The 20,803-nt window shown below is 37.2% G+C and overlaps 1 protein-coding gene across 2 annotated transcripts in view; it reads left to right on the plus strand.

Moving 5' to 3' along the window:
• The window catches only part of SLIT2 (slit guidance ligand 2), a 245,792-nt gene that overhangs the window by 163,387 nt on the left and 61,602 nt on the right, over nucleotides 1-20,803 (plus strand). For both annotated transcript variants that reach the window (XM_088131411.1, XM_088131412.1), the window contains exons 10-17: nucleotides 2,889-2,960; nucleotides 3,307-3,378; nucleotides 6,298-6,369; nucleotides 9,396-9,539; nucleotides 9,668-9,831; nucleotides 13,532-13,682; nucleotides 17,680-17,754; nucleotides 19,137-19,280. In XM_088131411.1, the coding sequence (XP_087987537.1) occupies nucleotides 2,889-2,960; nucleotides 3,307-3,378; nucleotides 6,298-6,369; nucleotides 9,396-9,539; nucleotides 9,668-9,831; nucleotides 13,532-13,682; nucleotides 17,680-17,754; nucleotides 19,137-19,280 (894 nt within the window). The remainder of the gene's footprint in view (nucleotides 1-2,888; nucleotides 2,961-3,306; nucleotides 3,379-6,297; nucleotides 6,370-9,395; nucleotides 9,540-9,667; nucleotides 9,832-13,531; nucleotides 13,683-17,679; nucleotides 17,755-19,136; nucleotides 19,281-20,803) is intronic.

A 20,803-nucleotide genomic window follows, 5' to 3' on the forward strand; every position in this document is an offset into this window, starting at 1 on the left:
ATTTCCAAATGAAAATAATGTCTGTTTGTTGAACAATTAATTCATTAATTATAGTAGATTTAGCAGGGTGCCCAAATGATTCTGATGTATGGCATGCTGCAAAAACATGTTCCTGTCTGTGGTGTGTGGAAAACAACCATTTCCATATTGCTGCAGTTAATTCCAGATTGAAACAGCATGATTGTCTGTGTTACTCTGTTACTTTTATCATATAGGAAATATTAGTGTTTAGAGAGGCATAATCCAGGTCACTGCCACAATCACCTCATTTTCTTTGGGTGTCAGTCGCCTGTACCTCAAGGGACCCCTATTATTTTAATGTAAGAAGCTTTTCAGGAGTGGTGGTGGCTGCATTATTCACGGTAGCAGTATAGCAAGAAAGTATTCCGGTATTAAACATCACCACAGTTTATAACTGTTACTTTGGTTTAACAGATTATTTATTTTTGGCACTCTCATTTCTATCCTTAGTTAACAGCTGTTTCTGCATTGTTATGAGATGAAGGTTAAGATTAGCCTCTTCCTACAGTCAGCCACTGCAAGTTACCGTTAGCGATGACAGCAAAGCCTTTGTTTTTCAAGTGGTGTTCTCTGGCAAGATTTTTAACCTTTTGTTTTTCTATTTTGCATTAGCTTTTCCAGTAGATTTTTATTAGTTCACGGTTCAGGAAAGAGCATTTCTTTATGAAAGCAGGCACAGCCATGCGGGTCCATAGAAACCATGCAAAACCCATCATTTTATTAAGATCAACCCAAATGCTCCCATAGACACGTCCAGAATTCTTCATCAGACAAGGTACAAATAAATAAGGGGACAGAGAAGAAGAAAGTCAGAAATTAGGCCAAATATTTTGGATTATGAGATTTGCAATTCAAAGTCAGTCTCAAGATAAGATAGTACTGAATATATTAATTAGTAGTTGATGTCATCAATGTCAAGTTACACCAAGCACATTTGAGTAAAGATAATGATGGCTCCCACATCTTTGAAGATACAAAGGCCCTTTGTCGTCAATCTGCTTCTCTCTAGGGAGCAAACTCACCAGCTCCTGGCCTGGCCAAGAGTAGAAATGCAAAAATGTTGCAGTCTTTCTCTCAGCAAATACAGCAAACCATTTTGGGCAGTGCACTTCATAAACATCCAGTTAAACCACCCCTGTAAAATTGCACAATTTATAATGCTACATCCTTGTGAATCGGCCAGAAGGGACTGAACACTTATAGTGTGAAGTTCCTTTGAAGATTGGATTTCTTTAATGACACAGCTTGAATTTTGCCCTGGGTGATCTTTTATAAGTCAGTGTAACTCTCTGCTTGGTGCAGGAGTCAAGGTTAAGGCATCCCCTGTAAGTGGGTTCTCCGTTAGCCAAGGTTTGAATTCAAACTTTCAAATTTTGAAAAAAAAAACCCTCTTGAGTACAAGATGTTTTGTTTCAAGTGCAGCTATTTTGAGTGTTGGACAGGCTGTTTTGAATTTTTGGGGAAATGCTCAAAACAGCTGGTTTCACACTAGGAACAGCTGTTTGCATGAGAAAGTGAAGTGTCCATGGATTTGGGACAGTCCAGGTTCAAAACATCTTGCACACTGCTATGTCTACTTTTGGCTTGAACTGATCCAGCAAAGGAGAACCCGCCATAACTTGGGAAGATTGGTCTTCCTGTAGCTTAAATCCATTATTCTGTGTCCTGCATTCTGTTTTATATAGCTTTAGGTTTTATTTAATTGTATTTTTATTTATTGTTTTAATCAGTTGTAAGCCACCCAGAGTCCCCCATTAGGGGGAGATGGGCGGGGATAAATTTAATAAATAAAATAAAGAAATAAATAAACAACAGTGAATAGGAGCTGACCTCAAGTGCCTAGCAATGTGAGACCTACATAGAAACAGAAGCCCTGGAAGATTTAACAGAATTCCTGCTGATAATATGATACAGCCTTGTTCTAATAAATAAATAAATAAATAAATAAATAAATAAGTAAGTAAATAATAACACTGATTCAGGGTTCTGTAAGTTTATAATGACTGTTTTTTGCTTTTACTGATAAAGTGGAAGCCATTTGTGTCATTAATAATCAGTTCTTTGCTGTCTTATAAAACAATTTATTTGGATATCCCAAATTAGTGAAGCTGTAAGGGAATGTTTATAGGTCATCTTACAGCTATTGAGAACATTGTTAGTCAAATATCACTTCAAAAACTTTAAAAAAAAAATCCTCAACATAGAAGCTGAAAATAGGACTTTGGCAAAATTTGTTTAAGAGAAGGAAAATTATTTCTTCAGAATAACTTGTAGGCCTTTGAAGACTTATCCAGGGCATGAGATGACTTTCTTTTCAAATATTGTTGAGTGTAGTAAGTAATATGTCAGTGTCTTTCATAGTGGCCTAGTAAAAGTATGATTAACTTACGCAAAGCAGGCTCCTTTTAATATTCCTTCTAGGCAAGAAAATGTCTGCATTAAAAAGTGTGTTGCATGTACATGTATGTGTGCATTTTCAAATTTCTTTTTCTAGTTCTCATTGACTGACTATTGCTTGTTTAAACTATTTACTCTTGTATTTCGTTTGGGGGGAAGATTCCCTGGTAATGAAATCACTGTTGTATGGTTCCTTTTTGATGGATGAAACATAAAGTAACCTAGTTATGCCATATATGCAAAATAAGATGAGTGCTTAATTGGGATTATCACCGCCCTCTATGTTAAATTGACAGAATATTTTTCAAGCATTTAAAAATAAAAACAACTGCAGACTCTTTATTCTCATGTAATAATTTACCTATGTTTTTATAATGCATTCCTTCTCATTATAACTCATTGGCATCAGTTATAATATCTTACTCTCCTGTGACATGTTTTAGAGTATTATTTTTTTCACTTTTTGCTAGACGACTGGAGCAAAATTCAATCAAGGCCATTCCTCCCGCAGCTTTCTCACCCTATAAAAAGTTGAGAAGAATGTAAGTGAGAAATACTTTGGAATTTACATTAAAAGGTTGTGATTTCTGCTAAGTACTTTCAGTCTGCATATGCATGTTTTTCCTCCCTCTCTCTCCCTTTCTCTCTTTTGCATTAATGCCTTACATTATTGTTACAGTTTAAATTATTTTTTCTTGATAGCATGGGGCATGGAATCGTATGTTTTTTGATAATATGAGAAACGAATTAGTTTTCACAATTGAACCTTTACAATATTGAAATAAATTTCTGTTCATCCTTTTTGTTCATGGTGGAATGAATGAAACATCCTGACAGCCTAAAGGATGTGCTTGTGTTAATATAATAGAATATCTTTTCTCCTTTTAGTGATCTGAGCAATAATCAAATCTCAGAGACAGCCCCAGATGCCTTCCAGGGTCTCCGCTCACTCAATTCCCTGTAAGTATCTCAGCCACCTCTCCTAAGTGCCACATTCATCTCATGTTCAGTTGAGGGACATGCTTCTGATGGCTTTCGACACTTATACTTCCCTCTGCTGGTCCAGACGTTATGAAGCCCATTCATTTGCATCAGGACTCCATAAGGAAACTTCTGCTGGAAACATTTTCTTTTACAGTACTCGCTAACCAAACATTTCCAGAGTGGGGCATAATATTACATCAAAACACCACATGCCCACTGATGGGTGTAGGGGTGGGCATTGATTTAGACATGCACAGTCTCAAAATTGTAGAAGGTCTGAGTCATCTCCTTGTCATAGAATCATAGATATGAAATCACCTAGTCCAATTCTCTGCTCAGTACTGGACTCATTAAACATCTCTGACAGATGACCTCTGTTTGGAGATCTTCAATGAAGGAGAACTCACCACTTAATGTGGTATTCTGTTCCAGTGGTTGGCAGCTTGTACCGTTAGGAAGTTCCAATGTCTAGTCTGAACCTTCTTCTTCAACCCATTGGTTCTGGTTCTACCCTCTAGGGCAATAGAGACTAAGTCAACTTCTTCTTTGTGTAATAACCCTTCAGATATTTGAGGACTTCTCTCATATCTTTCCTCAGTCATCTCTTCCATAGGCTAAATATACCAAATCCTTTAACTGTTGTTCATAGGGTTTGGTTTCCACACCTTTCACCATCTTGGTAACTCTGCTCTGAATTCACCTCAGTTTATTTATCACTGTCCTTTTTGAACTGTGTGCTGAGAACTGGACACAATACTCCAGATGGGTATGACCCATTTGGAGAGAGAAGAATGGAACAGTTACTTTACAAGATTTGGATTCTGTGCTCTTTTAACGCACCCAAGATAGTATTTGCCTTTTTTTTTTAATCAACTGCATCATACCGCTGGCTCATTACCTAAAGGAGTTATACTGTGATGCATATTTACTCAGCCAACTGGTGTGAACAGTTGTAGCAAATATTTAAGGAAGTTTTGGATTATCTGCCCAATTTTTTTAAAAAAAATTAAAAAATGCCCATGGAGCATGTCAAACTAAAGGTGTATTTGTAAATGGAGTCTATGCCAGAGTTTGCAGCATCCCTGCTGTTATGTTCATCATCATCACCATCATCATCGTCGTCGTCATCATCATCATCATAGTATCCTGTCTTTAAACCAGTGAAGCCAATGAATTTGGATTTCAAATGATGTTACCAGATTTGAATAAAACCAAAGTTTACGCAGTCTGGAAACGCTGACTCGTCTTGACTGCAGATCTTTTGTATGTGAGGTTTTGACACTCTAAGCTAAATTTATTTTAAAAAATAAGCCTATGAAGTATAGTCTGAAGTGAAGACCACTGCAAATCTGTTCCTAGCATACTGTAAATTTAATATGTGAGGATAAATGGACCCTTAATGTGAGTATTAGCTTCCCTGATTAATAAGAGAGTAGGAAAACACTGGTTTAATGTAATGTCTTTAGTTTGGGGAAATATGTCTTTCACCACATTCTGGGCAATAAAAAATAAATAAAATAAAAAAATAAAAAATATTTTCTACTGTACTATCTGAGAATATATTTTTTCTACAGATATTTAAAAAAATATATATATGTAGTAAATTTTGTAATCTTTGGGGTTTGCAATGTTCTTTAACATACAGAAATTTTGTACGTTTTCCTTCTTTTATGTAACTGTTACCCTAAATTGCCTACATTATTTTTAATGCAAATCAGCCTGCTTTTATTCCTTGACATGTACATTATCCTGAAGCAGGTTTTTAAAGTGCATGTCCCTGATGTAAGTTCTTTTAAAAACTATTTGTAAGGCCATTTGCACTCAATTTTCAATAGCATATTTGTTTTCCAGACGCTATATGTATGTGCACAGACAAATGCTTATAGATTTTATGTATTGCTGGTGAATACACCTCTGACGTCTGGTGGGAACAGGACTTGCAAATTCATTCCCTGTGGAATTTTTTGATGTCTATATTCTAACTATTTCTTTAGTTGTTTTCCTGAGTTAAGTAAAAATAGGCATATTCTATGTTTTTCTATATTCTAAATCCCTTGGCAAGTGTACTGTGGTAGAAGAAGCCATTTATCAAACTCCATTGTATTCACCAAAGGGTAGACAGGAAATAAAATTGCTCTGTTTGTAGTTCAGTTAGCTGGTCCCCCAAATTTTATGCATTTCAACTTCCATTACAGTTACACTCCCATATGCTTTCTTAAACTCAATTAGACCTGAAATGTTTAGGGAGTTTTCTAGCTACTGAAAATTCTAGCCATATTTCATGCCTGCAACCCAGAGAGGTCGGACTGCACAAACATTCATTCCATGACCAAAATGGAACTAACTATACAGCTGTTGGCCATTCCTTCAGCCCTGTGTGCCAGTGGTATAATTTGCACAGGGGCTGTGCAGGAAGCCAACACATATTGTTACCCCTGATGAGATATTCAGTTGATGGAATGCAACTAGCCTAGTCAGTTGCAAGTTGTGCAATCCTGATTCAGGTTGCCTTATTTTAGCTGGATTGCTAACATTAGAACTAAGCTCCCCAAAAACGTTTGTACCTACCAACTCATGTTTATCAATGGAAATCAATAATGCAAACCAATTTTCTTCCTGCAGGCATAGCTCCCAGAACAATTCATTGTCTAATAACATGATTTAGATTAGAAAATATCTGTGAAAATAATTGAGATTCTTTAATAAGAACTAACCAGACCAAAACCAACTCCATAGTAACTCCCTAGTAAGAGACTGAGCATGGAACTTTGGCAGATAAACTCACGTTATTTAAAAGTATTTTCATTTCAGCATCAGAACTTTGTTCAACTTGTGTTGAGGGAATATGGTCTTAGAAGAATTCTAGATGAATTAATTAACCATTTTTTGTTATAGTGTTCTCTATGGAAACAAAATTACCGAGCTTCCCAAGGGCCTTTTTGAAGGGCTTTTTGCTCTTCAGTTGCTGTGAGTATTTCTTTTATAAAACTCAGTTTTATTTGTGTTCATTGAAAAGGGGATTTGGGGTAGAAGTGGGTTGAACCAGCAAGCCTTCTGGAATTGCTTTGAGTGGGGGAAATATCAACCTTTTGAAGATGAAGAGGTTTTTCTAACACTTTCATGGTCTGCATCTCCTATTCCTACTCTCCATCAAGACAGAACCTTTTTTCTTCAATAAATTTTCAACAAGCTCTTTTATGTTGTTTTTAAGCACTAGAACACAAACATGGTTTGAGAATACTAATTGTAAGAAAACATTTTCATTCATTTTCTGCCGTTTACTTGGAGCAGCTCTATCTATTTGTCCGTCTCTCTGTCTATCTACCTAGCTAGCTCTCTCTTCTTCAAGCAGGTTACTGCTTGATGGTTTAATTTATTTTAGTGATTTAATTATTACAACATCTACATTTATGTTGCATTTTTAAATCATAGTTACCTATAATGGGAAACAGTGGGGTAGAGGTAACTATGAATGGATACAACTTGGTTTGTTTGGGGGATATATGACAGAGAATAGGTGTGTCCAGCAATGGGATTTTCCAAATATCTATTCTTTTTACAAAACTTCTTTATGTTTCCTTGCTGTCTTTCCCTTTTTCCTAGCATTGCTCTTTTGCTTACACAGATCCATTTTTCCACATTGATGTGGACATATTCCCACATTTTCAGCCAGTGCTCTATCTGATGTGATGAATCTTGGTAACTACATATAAAATCAAACAATTTGTTGTAGCCTATCAGTTTGAGTGAAGTAGGAGAAATATGAGGGATGTGCAACCACATACCCAGGGTATGAAATATGTAACGTCCATATCTTTCTATTCTAAGAACTTAAAGTAAGATGCGTTGTATATACCATTCTGATAGATTCTGTATATCTCTTCTTGCAACATGGCTGAGCACCAGGTTCTGGACAGCTCCTCCAAAGTTCATGCACCCCATATAGTCATGAAACAGTCCATGTGTTCAATTCCCAGTAGAGGGTTTGAACCCCACAGGAAGATCCCTGGCTCTGTAAATCTGATGAGTCCCAATATAGGGCAATACAGGATAAAACTGGTCACATATTGTCAGTATAAGTTGGGGCAAATGAACAGCATCCTGAGGGTGCAGTGGCAGAGTCTCTTGGGGGCAACAAAGGACTTCTGATAGCACTGAACAATTGTTATGGTGAGGAGTATTCTATTTAGGTACATAAGATACTCTGGTTTCAAAGGAAACATAAATTATAGCAAGCGTATCCAGCCTTTGCACACAAATGATGCTGTACTTTTGAAAGATACATAGATTGAAGGAAGGAAGGAAAACATAGATTAGAGAATATAAGAAAAATCAGCTGGGAGTAATAACAAATATGATTCCTTTTGTATTCTCATGCTTTTAAATATTAATTTGGGAACCAGCCAGGTCCCACAGAACTAAAAATAACATGTTAAATGATTGAATGATAATGATATGAGCATGTTAAAATTACTTGCACCAGAGAGGTTAGCTTTAAAAAGTAAGTGATTGGGGAAACAGAAGAAATATTCTTTTGGTTTGCAACAAAACAAATTAAGTGTGTGTGTATAAATGTGTGTGTTTGCAAGCATAGACACACACACAAACATGGACACGTGTGCCCTGCAAAGTAAATTGTCTTGGAGTAAACATTTAATACTACAGGCTTTCAGCTTTGATGTACTTGTTGTCTGAAGCAAGCAGCACCAGCTTGCTAAACCTGACTCACCTTGAAAGCCAAGTAGGATATGCTCTAGTTAATACTTGAATGAGAGATCATCCAGAAAGCCTAATTTTTAGGCTAAAACTAATAACTGGGGGTGGGGGAAGCCAACTAGCACTTGGTAATGGCAAACTACTTTTTCATTACTGCCAAGAAAACTATACGGATACAGCCATGCATTTATCAGAATCTGAGTTTGACTTAAGAGAAACTTAACACGTTTTTAATGACCTTTCAGTAGGAGTCATGAAGATACCATATTCCTTCAGTATTACCTAAGATAAACCTAGGTGTTCTTGTTTTCTGTTTTGCATTCTCTTCTCTAATATTACATTCTAGAGTTCAGTGTACACTAATAGATTTTGCAATCAATTACAGCTAAGGATTCTGATTGCAATAAAGTTTATCATCTACCTACCTATCATCTACCTGTCTATCAAATTGGAATCAAAAGATACTTTAATTTCCAACTGGGGATTTACAAGAGCTCATTGCACCATAATAGCAAGTGGAAACTCTCCAAAAATTTGGTGGTGGGGGGGATGGTTAAATTCAAGAAGCAGCTCAACTTTAATATATGAAATATTTCTTCAGGAGCCTGGTTTGGATATAATGCTAACTCATACTTTTCGGTTAGAAGGATGAGGAACCAGTGTTTCCCAACCTGGGCATCTTCAGATGCATGCTATGACTTTTGGGAGTTGAAATTTACACACCTGAAATTGCTCTGGTGTGTTGGGAAACACTAAGCAATAGTAAGCCACTGCCTTGCAGATTGTCCAAACCTTATAAAAATTGTAACGGGCCCTCTTCTTTTGTTTTAAATGTGGCTTGCCATTTAATCCATACAGTGCTTAATTTAGCTATGATTACTTGAATCTTCAAGTGTATTTTATGAAGCTGGGTTGTTTCAGTTATCTATGGGTAAAATTAAGTGTACAGGTTGGCAAACAAGCCCAAGGTTTACTGAAGAGGTTCTTCCAATGATAAATCATGGCTTAACATTTCATCCAAAGTCAGCCAATAACTCTTCCCCACACCCCCATATATTCACTTTCAAGTAAACGAACAATATATTTTATATGGACACTTGATACTGAAATTCTGTGCTTAGGAATTAGAATATACTGAGTACAAAACAGGGCAAAATTATTTGTGTATTAAATGAAATTCTAGAAAATAAATTTGCTACAGTAGTTTGTCATGCAAGTGAAACTTAAGAAGCATTAATTAAATACTTAATGTGTTGCCATTTTCTTTGGTTTTGCAGATTATTAAATGCTAACAAGATAAATTGCCTGCGAGTGGATGCTTTCCAAGACTTACATAATTTGAACCTTCTCTCTTTGTACGATAACAAGCTTCAGACCATTGCAAAGGGCACTTTTTCTCCACTGAGAGCGATTCAAACGCTGTACGTATTAGCAATTTGCTTGAGACTTTTGATTTCCGTCCCCAGATAGAGCAGGGAAACTTTGGGAAAGGTAGAGACCAACCACAACAGGTTTTTTTTTAATGTTATTTTCTTTTTATTTGTAAAAGGCATTTGGCTCAGAACCCATTTATTTGTGACTGTCATCTGAAGTGGCTGGCAGATTATCTCCATGTAAACCCTATTGAGACCAGCGGTGCTCGCTGCACCAGCCCCCGCCGTTTGGCGAACAAAAGGATTGGGCAGATCAAAAGCAAGAAATTTCGTTGTTCAGGTAATTTCCTTTGTTCAGCCGCTACTTTTTCTTCTCTTCCGAGAAAACTCACACAGCCTCTCCAAAGAGGGAAAACAAAATTGCAGACATGCTTAACAGAAATCCCATCTGGTTCGTGGCTGAATTATTGAGTAATCAAAGGACGTCTGGACTGAGTCTATCAGATCCATGGTGTTAACACCATTGCAACCTTTGCTAAACACAAAAAAAGGTACAGTATACAAAAATGGAATACACAGCATTTTTTAATTTTGTACTAAGTCAGACCATTGTGCTCATGGTCTGACTTAGTACAAAATTAAAAAAAAAAACATGGAGTACTAGCGAAAATCTTTAAAAAAAAAATCCAGCCACAGAGAATTTAAAAATACAACCTCCATATTACATGGGGAAGCTTATATTATATCATGGTGAATTGTGATGTTTGCTCTTTCTAATCTTACTCCATTTCCTACTTACTTGTTTCTAAAATCTAACTTCTATCATCTGGTGTCCAGATGCATATCACATTCTGCAGTTAATTCTGGTTTTTTTTTATTATTATTATTGTAAATACCAGAACAATGCAACTAATCTTGACTGCAAATAAGTTTATATCTAGGCATACTGTGTAATCAATAGATTTAAATATACATTTTTCCCCCTCATAGTCACTTTAGCCTAACTGTCATCCTTACTCAGTCTAATAAATTAATTCCTTGCTTGCTGACATTCAGGTTCCTATTTTTTTCTCTCTCTTTTTTTATGTAGCTAAAGAACAGTATTTCATTCCAGGTAGGTTTGGCTGTGCAGTGAAATTAACTGCAGACTGCATTTGCTCCCTCACCCAAAGCAATTTTGTGTTAACTTCTAAACGTAGTGATGCATGTATTTTAACCCTAGTAAACATCTTTTAGAATAGCAGTAGTTATCTAGTTTTATTTTTGAAATCCATGAGCTTTGCATGTAGCTCTTGATATCCAACTCATCAATGCACATAGTTTCTTGGAGGGGAACTTGCTAGGAACTTACTTTGTCTTGCTATATCCTGCTTACTTTAACATCATTTTTCTTTAAATATAGCTCCTGAGCTGCTTTAAAATGAAAGAATCCTGCTATGATCAAAGGGCTGAGAAAACCTAAAGAACCTTTCAGATGGAATCGTTTCCTGCTTTGGTTTTTAGGCCCTGCTGTCTGCTTTTTTCCCTTAATGACCTTTGATCCCTGTGTTTGTGAAACCACAAAATGCCAAGCCAACGTATGTGTTTTTTTTCTTTGCACAAGCATCCACAGACTATCCATGGATGCCATTACTTCGATGAAAATAAAAATAATTAAAACATCAGCACTATTTATGTCATTCTAATTCCCCTTGCATGTGCCACATCAAAGGCTTTGGCTCTTGCTCTTTGAAACATACATACTTCCATTTTATTTATTTATTTATTTTGTACAGCTGATAAATCAGGCCAGTAGTTTCTTAATGGTTAAGGGGAAGAACCACAGAATTACTCACTGACATTGCAGGGTCCTGATAGATGAAAAATAATTGGCTGGCAGGAGTGCTCAAAGGTCCAATGAAGCTTTTGACTCAAACTCAAATGCATGACCTGCCAGCAAAAAATAAATAGAATTATAGTTGACTGTCTAGGGAAAAAAAATAATGTTAACAATATACAATCAATGAAAATTGTTTCAAGAATTTCCTGGTCTATAATGAGTCTGCAGTATTCGATGTTGACAGACTGTCTTTTCATTAGGAATGAAGGCTGTTCCGTTGGCCAACTGCTTTTTTTGTTGGAGAAGGTCCGTTGGACATTTTGCTGGAATGATCTTCTGAGATGCTTCTACCAATAATAGAAGATGGCCTCTCTTGGTTATGAGAGATGCTTCTTCTAAAAACAAACAAACAAACAGTCAGGAGTGATTTGCATATTACATTTTAAAATCATATCAAACATTTGGGGGAAGTGACCTAATGGGAATTGAATAATTTGTGGACTAATATATGGGATTCATATCTTAATCTTGCAAAAGATAAACGTTAGGAGAATGCAACTTGTGAACGAGCGTTTGCTTAGTACAAATCAGGTTGTTATTTGTAACTTCAGAATGACAACCCTTTTTTTCAGGTCGGGGGGTGCATGTGAAATTCTAGATAGCTGTTTGCCATATAACTATAGTCTAGCTCTTTTTCTTCTGCTTCTTTCAAATACGTTCAGAAAGCTTGCTAGCCAGCTGCCAGCATGTTTGAATAGTGACTGTATATGGCTGCTGTGCCATGTGGTTCCACTTTAGCTGTGTTCCTTTTCCATTGGTTCCATGATGACCATTGGTGACTTTTCTGTGGTGAACCACATCCATTACTTGGAATCAATTGCTCTGTGTGAAGTCACGTTAGATGGCCTGCTCTGTGTTTTGCTGTCCTCTCTGCTTCAAATAAATCAGGCCTTATCTCTTTTGGTGTAAGCCATACAATCAGAGAAATGTACACTAAAACCCAGCTTCTGGATTTGGAAGCACCAAATTGAAGCCAAATTGTTACTCAAACCCTAGGTGAGATCAAGCAGATCAGCTTTCTTTGTCTTCTGAAAGGGTTTTCTTTTGCTTTGTTTCCATTTGAGATCACTCTGTCTTTCTTTCCTCCTTGTCTGTTTTTCCTCTTTCAGGAGTTCACCACTGGGGCTGTAAGTAAAGAACGGTGTGTGGACGGTGCCACATACCCCTCAGATCAGAGGCACTTTTCCCTTTTAAGTCTCAGTCTTCTCACCTTTTATCCAAGGAGAGCTCACAGTCATTTTTTTCCTTTGTTTTTCCCTCTCCCATCACCAACCCTCCAATTTTTTCTAGATGTTTGTTTGATGCATACATGGTGTTCCGCCCCTTCTGTAACTTACAACGAATGGTGAAGAGGCCTTTCTTCCTGCACGCTGTGTCGGTGTCCTTTCCAATTCAATGATGTTACAGTGACAGTGGATATTCTCTAAAAAGAATGCCATGGCAACCCTATGAAGTTTCTCACTGCAACACTTTCCTGTTCTTTCCTCTTTCTCCCATTGTTTCTTCTCCTCGTCCTAAGTGGATGAAGTGTGATTAAGTGGGCGAGATTTTCTGTTGTGCTTGATCTAACCATGTGGTTGTGAGGTATGCGTAAAACATGGTTCTGTCAAGCACCATGGAACGTCACGCAGCTTTCTACAGCATGACAAGCTGCTGAGGCTTAAATCTGGATTACACATTAAAAAAAAAAATAATAAAATGAAGAAGCAAGACAGAGCTGTAAATTTCATTGTTGAGAGATTACGTAAAAGGCTGTCTTCAGTAAGACGGGAGTCTAAAGGGGGTGATGAAAGGGGTATAAAGATCTACTTAACCCTAAAACTGGGGTAAGATACATTGAACAAGAATCGGCGCTGTTTTCTGTTTTTTCCACTGTAAAATGGAATAGATTGGCTGACAGCTTAATCAGCAGAAACTACAGCTGTGAAAAGCTCAAGTTAATGTTAACCCACTATGGGATTTCCCCCCAACAAATTTCAAGCCTTCTAAAATTTAACCCTCGCTTAAGCCTTACTATTCTTCATCATCCCAAAGCCTATCCCCAATTACCCATTTTGTCTCTGTTGCAGATCTACTTATTTTCTCTTCTTTTCCTACCTAAATCTTGGATAACTTCCTTAATGGACTTAGCACTTGTATTTGTGTTTTGTTTTGTCCACAGGCACAGAAGATTACAGATCCAAACTGAGTGGTGACTGCTTTGCGGACTTAGCTTGCCCTGAAAAATGCCGTTGTGAAGGGACAACCGTTGACTGTTCCAATCAGAAGCTCCACAGAATTCCAGAGCATATTCCTCAATATACAGCGGAACTGTAAGTCTTGGCTTGCGCTAATATGCAAAGCATACAGTGTAGTATCAGTGACATTAGAATGTCACCGGTCCAAGACTACAGAACTTCTGTGAAATCACAAGTACAGTTAGCTAATGAATGTAGACTTGTGCAAATAGTTCTGACACAATTAATTGGTGAGTTATCCAACACCCAGTTAAGACCACCAGAATACGGGCTGGTGTTTGCATTATGTATTAACTCTGCTGTGGCCAGCCTTTCTCAGGCCTCAGGCTGCAGTCAGTGTTCCTAAACGTATCAGAGGTTCCTATCCCAGAAACGTCTGTGACTGCTAGAGGGGAAAATGAACAAACCCCAAATCATCGCTAAATTTATTACCATTATGGTTATTCTCATTATCTTTACAATTAGAATTAGAGCTGAACGAGTCAGGCTAGTTCTAGTGCAAACTTGCAATTTGATTCAAATGTGAGTCTGTTCAGATTTGTGACCTGAGGATTCCATTTGAAAACGCATGCACAGAAGCTCCTCCGATGTTTGAATCAGTTCAGTCCATCGGTGCTTTATTTCAAGAGTTTCATTCAATGATTTGATCTGAAAGGAGATTTGATGGAACCATCTTTAAATCAAAGCTTCAGGCAGAAGTTTAAAGAGCCATATTGAGTATTATAATTAGTATTATTAGTAGCTTCAGTATATCATCACTATCATTATTTTATCCATTATTTTTTTAATAAATAATTCTATTATTTCTCCTACCATCATTCTTATTGTTGTCAACATTGTTAACATTTGTTTTAAACCAAGAAGCTCAGTGCTTCTAACAATATCAATCTGTGAGCTGTAGCTCACTGTGCTCGTTACAATACAAATGACAAATCAAAGCCTTTCCAATTATACACTCTGCTGTGCTTCACAGCTGGAAGGAAACAGAGAACAGAAACAACCCTTGGGAAAGCTTGCAAACGTAGGAGTTTTTCTAAGCAAGGAGGAGAACTGATTTAGCAACAGGCATAATGACACTTGTTTTCAGGAGGCTTAATTTAAGTATTTAATTGTTAATTCAATCCATGTGCTTGTGTTTTGCTGCCAAAATTTGCTGTACTGCATTAGGGACAAGGCAAACCGCAGCAGATAAGACTTAAAAAGAATATTATTTAAAAGGGAATGGGACTGCAGAGGTCTCAGGCCCACCCAAAAAATCCCATGGAGCTACAACTGGCCTATAGGTTGCATAAGACTCAGGTCATGATGAAGTACAATTTGGATACACCAATTATAAGTCTCATATGTAATGACTTGTGGACGCAACAATAAAATGCATTCATTCATTCAAAATCTCATTCTTCAACTCTTATTTGCCTTCCAAAGCTTCAGGTTGGAAGCAAATGGCAAAATGCCATCAAGGCTGGGAATGGGTCAAAAGGAAAGCTTTCAGATAAAGAAGCATGAGAATGTGATATGCTTCAAGACTTTCACATTAGCAACTTTAACATAGCATAGTCCTTGAAGAGAAAGCAATAACTGAATCATCTTATGTCTATTTGTTTTCTGCGTTTGCATTTATTACAATTATTTTCACTATTGATTCACAGTTTGTTTCTAGCACTAATTGCAGTTCATAATTTTGTCACCTGTGAGATGCAGATGAAAAGACGGCCTGTATATGACACACCATTTTATGCCATCGCGTATATGCTGGTAGCATTCATTTGATATTCTGAAATCAATTGTGTATGTGTGTAGTTAATATGAAGCACTGGAAAATTTATAAAAATGCATACAGTGGCGCAAAAAAGTATTTAGGCAGCCACCAATTGTGCAAATTCTCCCACTTAAAAAGATGAGAGAGGCCTGTAATTTTCATCATAGGTATACCTCAACTATGAGAGACAAAATGGGGAAAAAAATCCAGAAAATCACATTGTCTGATTTTTAAAGAATTTATTTGCAAATCATGGTGGAAAATAAGTATTTGGTCAATATCAAAAGTTCATCTCAATACTTTGTTATATATCCTTTGTTGGCAATGACAGAGGTCAAACGTTTTCTGTAAGTCTTCACAAGGTTTTCACACACTGTTGCTGGTATTTTGGCCCATTCCTCCATGCAGATCTCCTCTAGAGCAGTGATGTTTTGGGGCTGTCGCTGGGCAACACGGACTTTCAACTCCCTCCAAAGGTTTTCCATGGGGTTGAGATCTGGAGACTGGCTAGGCCACTCCAGGACCTTGAAATGCTTCTTACGAAGCCATTCCTTCGTTGCCCGGGCGGTGTGTTTGGGATCATTGTCATGCTGAAAGACCCAGCCACGTTTCATCTTCAATGCCCTTGCTGATGGAAGGAGGTGTTCACTCAAAATCTGATGATACATGGCCCCATTCATTCTTTCCTTTACACAGATCAGTCGTCCTGGTCCCTTTGCAGAAAAACAGCCCCAAAGCATGATGTTTCCACCCCCATGCTTCACAGTAGGTATGGTGTTCTTTGGATGCAACTCAGCATTCTCTCTCCTCCAAACACAACGAGTTGAGTTTAGACCAAAACGTTCTACTTTGGTTTCATCTGACCATATGACATTCTCCCAATCCTCTTCTGGATCATCCAAATGCTCTCTAGCAAACTTCAGACAGGCCCGGACATGTACTGGCTTAAGCAGGGGGACACGTCTGGCACTGCAGGATTTGAGTCCCTGGTGGCATAGTGTGTTACTGATGGTAGCCTTTGTTACTTTGGTCCCAGCTCTCTGCAGGTCATTCACTAGGTCCCCCCGTGTGGTTCTGGGATTTTTGCTCACCGTTCTTGTGATCATTTTGACCCCACAGGGTGAGATCTTGCATGGAGCCCCAGATCAAGGGAGATCATCAGTGGTCTTGTATGTCTTCCATTTTCTAATTATTGCTCCCACAGTTGATTTCTTCACACCAAGCTGCTTGCCTATTGCAGATTCAGTCTTCCCAGCCTGGTGCAGGTCTACAATTTTGTTTCTGGTGTCCTTCAACAGCTCTTTGGTCTTGGCCATAGTGGAGTTTGGAGTGTGACTGTTTGAGGTTGTGGACAGGTGTCTTTTATACTGATAACAAGGTCAAACAGGTGCCATTACTACAGGTAACAGGTGGAGGACAGAGGAGCCTCTTAAAGAAGTAGTTACAGGTCTGTGAGAGCCAGACATCTTGCTTGTTTGTAGGTGACCAAATACTTATTTTCCACCATGATTTGCAAATAAATTCTTTAAAAATCAGACAATGTGATTTTCTGGATTTTTTTCCCCATTTTGTCTCTCATAGTTGAGGTATACCTATGATGAAAATTACAGGCCTCTCTCATCTTTTTAAGTGGGAGAACTTGCACAATTGGTGGCTGACTAAATACTTTTTTGCCCCACTGTATTCACATAAAAGGAAGGAGGATGAGCACAAATGTTGTATATTGTCAGACTGAATTGAATAATCTTTCAATTATCTTGGGAAAGGACAGTATCAACTAGTGGCCTGACAATGGATATATTCTTCAATTTGTGGAATATACATACCAGTCTACTGATTAAAATCATAGGTAGGCTGTTTGCATTTAGTAGATTAATTAAGCAGAATTTTTAAGTAACATCTGAAGTCTCTTTAAATTATGTATTTTTGTAATCCACCCAATAAATGTTTGCTAGTGCACAAATTTAAACAAATATAAGTAAATACATAATTACAAAGATAACTTGCTTAGTATCTGATTCCTGTATCCCTTACAGTAAGCAAATACTTTATTAACTTTTATACACTATCAGTCTTTGAGATAAAATCATGTGGCTTATTACTACCAGCTGCTATATGAAAATCTGCAGTCAGTTCATCTTTGCCAACAGCTGTCCGCTTCTATGCAAGTTAGTATAGAAATTATTTTCACCAGGTGGTTCTTTACGTTCTCTTTCTCAGAATTCAACAGCATTTTATTAATTGCTGTATTTGTGTAGATTTACTAAAGGCATGAATTTAAACATACATATTTATTATGGTTTCCATCTACAGGAGACTCAATAACAATGAATTTACAGTGCTGGAAGCTACAGGGATCTTTAAGAAGCTTCCTCAGCTCCGTAAAATGTGAGTTTATTTATCAGCCTGTTCTGTGTAAGTGGTCTCAGCGCCATCATTAACTTTTAGGGAAAAATAAATAAAAAGCAGTTTAACCAGAAAGTAAGTCTGTTAAGATGATCAACCTGTGATATTTATTATAGAACATTATTGCTTTTCATAATCTGTGGGCCTTCAGATGCATTGCAACTACAAATACCAGATTCCCCCACAATCATGGGCCCCCATGCAGAATTCCAGGAACAGGGAGTCCCATTAGAGTTGATGGATAAGAGATTAGAAAAGGCTGTATAGGTCGTTCAGAAGTCCGTCATTGTAAAGGAATATATAGCTTGGGGAAGGTATAAATGAACCATTAAGGGGGAACTTGGAGAAGAGATTACACAGTCCAGAGATTGAAGGAAGGGTCAGAAAGAAACTCAAGATAATTCCACTTTGATTTTGTTTAATGTTAGATGGGACAGAGAAAAACTTGGACTGGTTTTATTAGTATACCCTGTGACAATAAAGTGGCATTCTTGGAATTGCTGAGGTCTTCGTTTTCTTGACCTAGCCTACCTCAAAAGGCTGACATCAGTCTTGAAAGCCAATATTCAGGCTTTCAACAAGGCCCTTTAAAACATTCAGATGGGATTGGTGAGCAGCTTTTTAAAATCCTACAGCCATATTTTCCAAGCTTGCCCCTTCCAACACTTCCCCAGCTTCTCTCGGGTAACCTTTAATACCCTCCCTTTTTAAGGGAAGAGTTTTATTTCACTTCAGGTTTGATGAATTTAGGAGGACTTTCCAGGTGGATGCTGCCTTTGCGTGGCAGCTTCAGACTTTGGATGCAGTTTCTGAATAAGAAGCAGAAAGTATAGTTGGATGGAACCTTAATTTGTTATGGTAGAATCACCCACTTTGGTTCTATGTAGTCCTCTTGGGTAGAAATTGTTGTGGTTGCTATCTAAAGTTTTTAGCAGGCTGAATAAGCATTCTAGTTATGAATGGGGAAACTATGTTATAAAATTGTGGAGAAAATGCAACATTTATTAGGACTAGTTGGCAAAATTTTACCATAATAAAAATATAGCATACGTTCAAGCATGCAGAAAATGGGATTTATGGTAATTAAGTCAAATACTTTTGAGATCCCAGAATTTAATTAACATTTTGGAAGTTCCAGTGATTCTTAAATTGTCATTAGATTATGACAGTGTTTTAGAAATAAATTATCCTTCTCTTTTCTGGAATCCCTGTCTGTAGTTGACATGAATACCAAACCCTGCTTATTGCTCTTTTGAAATGTTGTTCCACCGGATCATAATCAATGTTTTTTGAACACTCAGTTCTAAAAATGATTTATCCAAAGGATATTTGTTTTTATTTTCTTGATTATGAATGTGTAATAGAAATCTAAGCAATAACAAGATCACTGATATTGAAGAAGGTGTATTTGAAGGAGCTGCTGGTGTAAATGAACTTTTACTAACCAGTAACAGGCTGGAAAACGTACGGCACAAAATGTTGAAAGGGCTGGAAAGTCTCAAGACCTTGTAAGTTTGCAATCTTTTCCTCCTCATTCTTTACACTTAAACATTTTCTTTCTTGCCTTCCCCATTTTCTGTTTAACTAAATCAAACTCTATGACTTGTGAAGACTAGTTTAAAGGTTTGGCAAGCAGAGTGAAAGCAGCAAGAAAGAATGAAAGAATGAAACCATGTGTGTCTTTTCAGCTTTCATTCTGTGGCAACTCCATTTGTAATAAACTTCAATACTTTTTTGCTTGTTTTATCTTTATTTCTTATTATTTGAGGAAGTATCTTTTTAGTTCAAAGTAGATATGTTAGATAGTACAGAAGCATATTGCATTGCACTCATGTTTCCCCTGTTGAAGTGGGGCTATTTTTTTCTTCCCTACTTTGTGACAAAATAATTGCAAAGTCTTTTGTTGCAGAAATTCAGGGTAGGAAAATCTTTGGCAGTATTCTTGCCGCAAAGTCCAAGAGTGGGCAACTGTTTTGCTGCTAAAATTGAAGTTTTTTTAAAATTATTATTATTATTATTACTACTACTACTATTTAAATGCTCTCTGGGATCATAGGAGAGTAGTAATGATAATATTAATTAATTGAAAAGATTGCAGTGAATTCTGGATTGAAGGAAACCCTAACCTCTTTTGTCTTCTGATGCTGTGTAAGCATTGCTGAAATACAATTGTTACTATAAAATTTATACCTGGTACATTATTCCAGGAAAAATTGTATATAACACATGAGTTCCTTCTTACAGCTAACCTTTATGCAGTTTTTGAATAGCCAGTTCTGGGAAGGAACTCACTAATCTTTTCCTCCCCCCCTAAAGTAGCATAGCAGTAAAGAGAAAGAACTCTAACTTTCAGAAATTTAAGGATGAGAACAATTTTGCAAAAGGCAAAATCTGGTTATTGCAGTTACTTAGAGCAAGTACAAAAGCTCAACCCTTCATTTCTGCTTTTGGTGGATGGAGAGACTCAGTGCTGAACAGCTGGCTAGGAAAGAGGAATAATCTAATAGAGTGAGAGACAATCTAATAATTAATTATTTAGGGGGCCTACCTCCATTCTTCATTTTTTTTTAAGATGCCTCCATGTTTTCTTTTCCTGATTTTTATTTTTTTTTCCTTCTAATTCTTCTTTCTCATTTCCTCATCTTTCCTGTTCCATCCATTATGGAAAATACAATGCACTATCTCATATAAGGAAGTGCAAAATCTACTGTTCCAGGAACAGAACGTTCCTTTTCTGGACCACACTGATTGGGCCATACCAATGGTTTTTGAGAAGTTCTTCTCTGAATCTAAAGTGGTCTGTGATGATTCAAAAGTGTCTTTCCATTTGGGGCTGGACCACATCCCAAGTACCATGAACCACTTCTGGTTCAGAGGATTCATTTCTGGAAAACTACTGGAGCCACCCCTAGAATGGCCAGATTGGTATGGCCCAGAGTAGAAATGGAATGTTTCAGGATGTTCTGCAGTACTGGTTAGCAACTTCTAAGGAATTACCATGGATAGGTTAAATAAATAATTTGTTCATATT

Source organism: Python bivittatus, unplaced genomic scaffold, assembly GCF_059951505.1.
Source record: "Python bivittatus isolate LINGU-HERP-01145 unplaced genomic scaffold, Pbiv_v1 ctg000960_np1212, whole genome shotgun sequence".
Lineage (NCBI taxonomy): Eukaryota > Metazoa > Chordata > Lepidosauria > Squamata > Pythonidae > Python > Python bivittatus.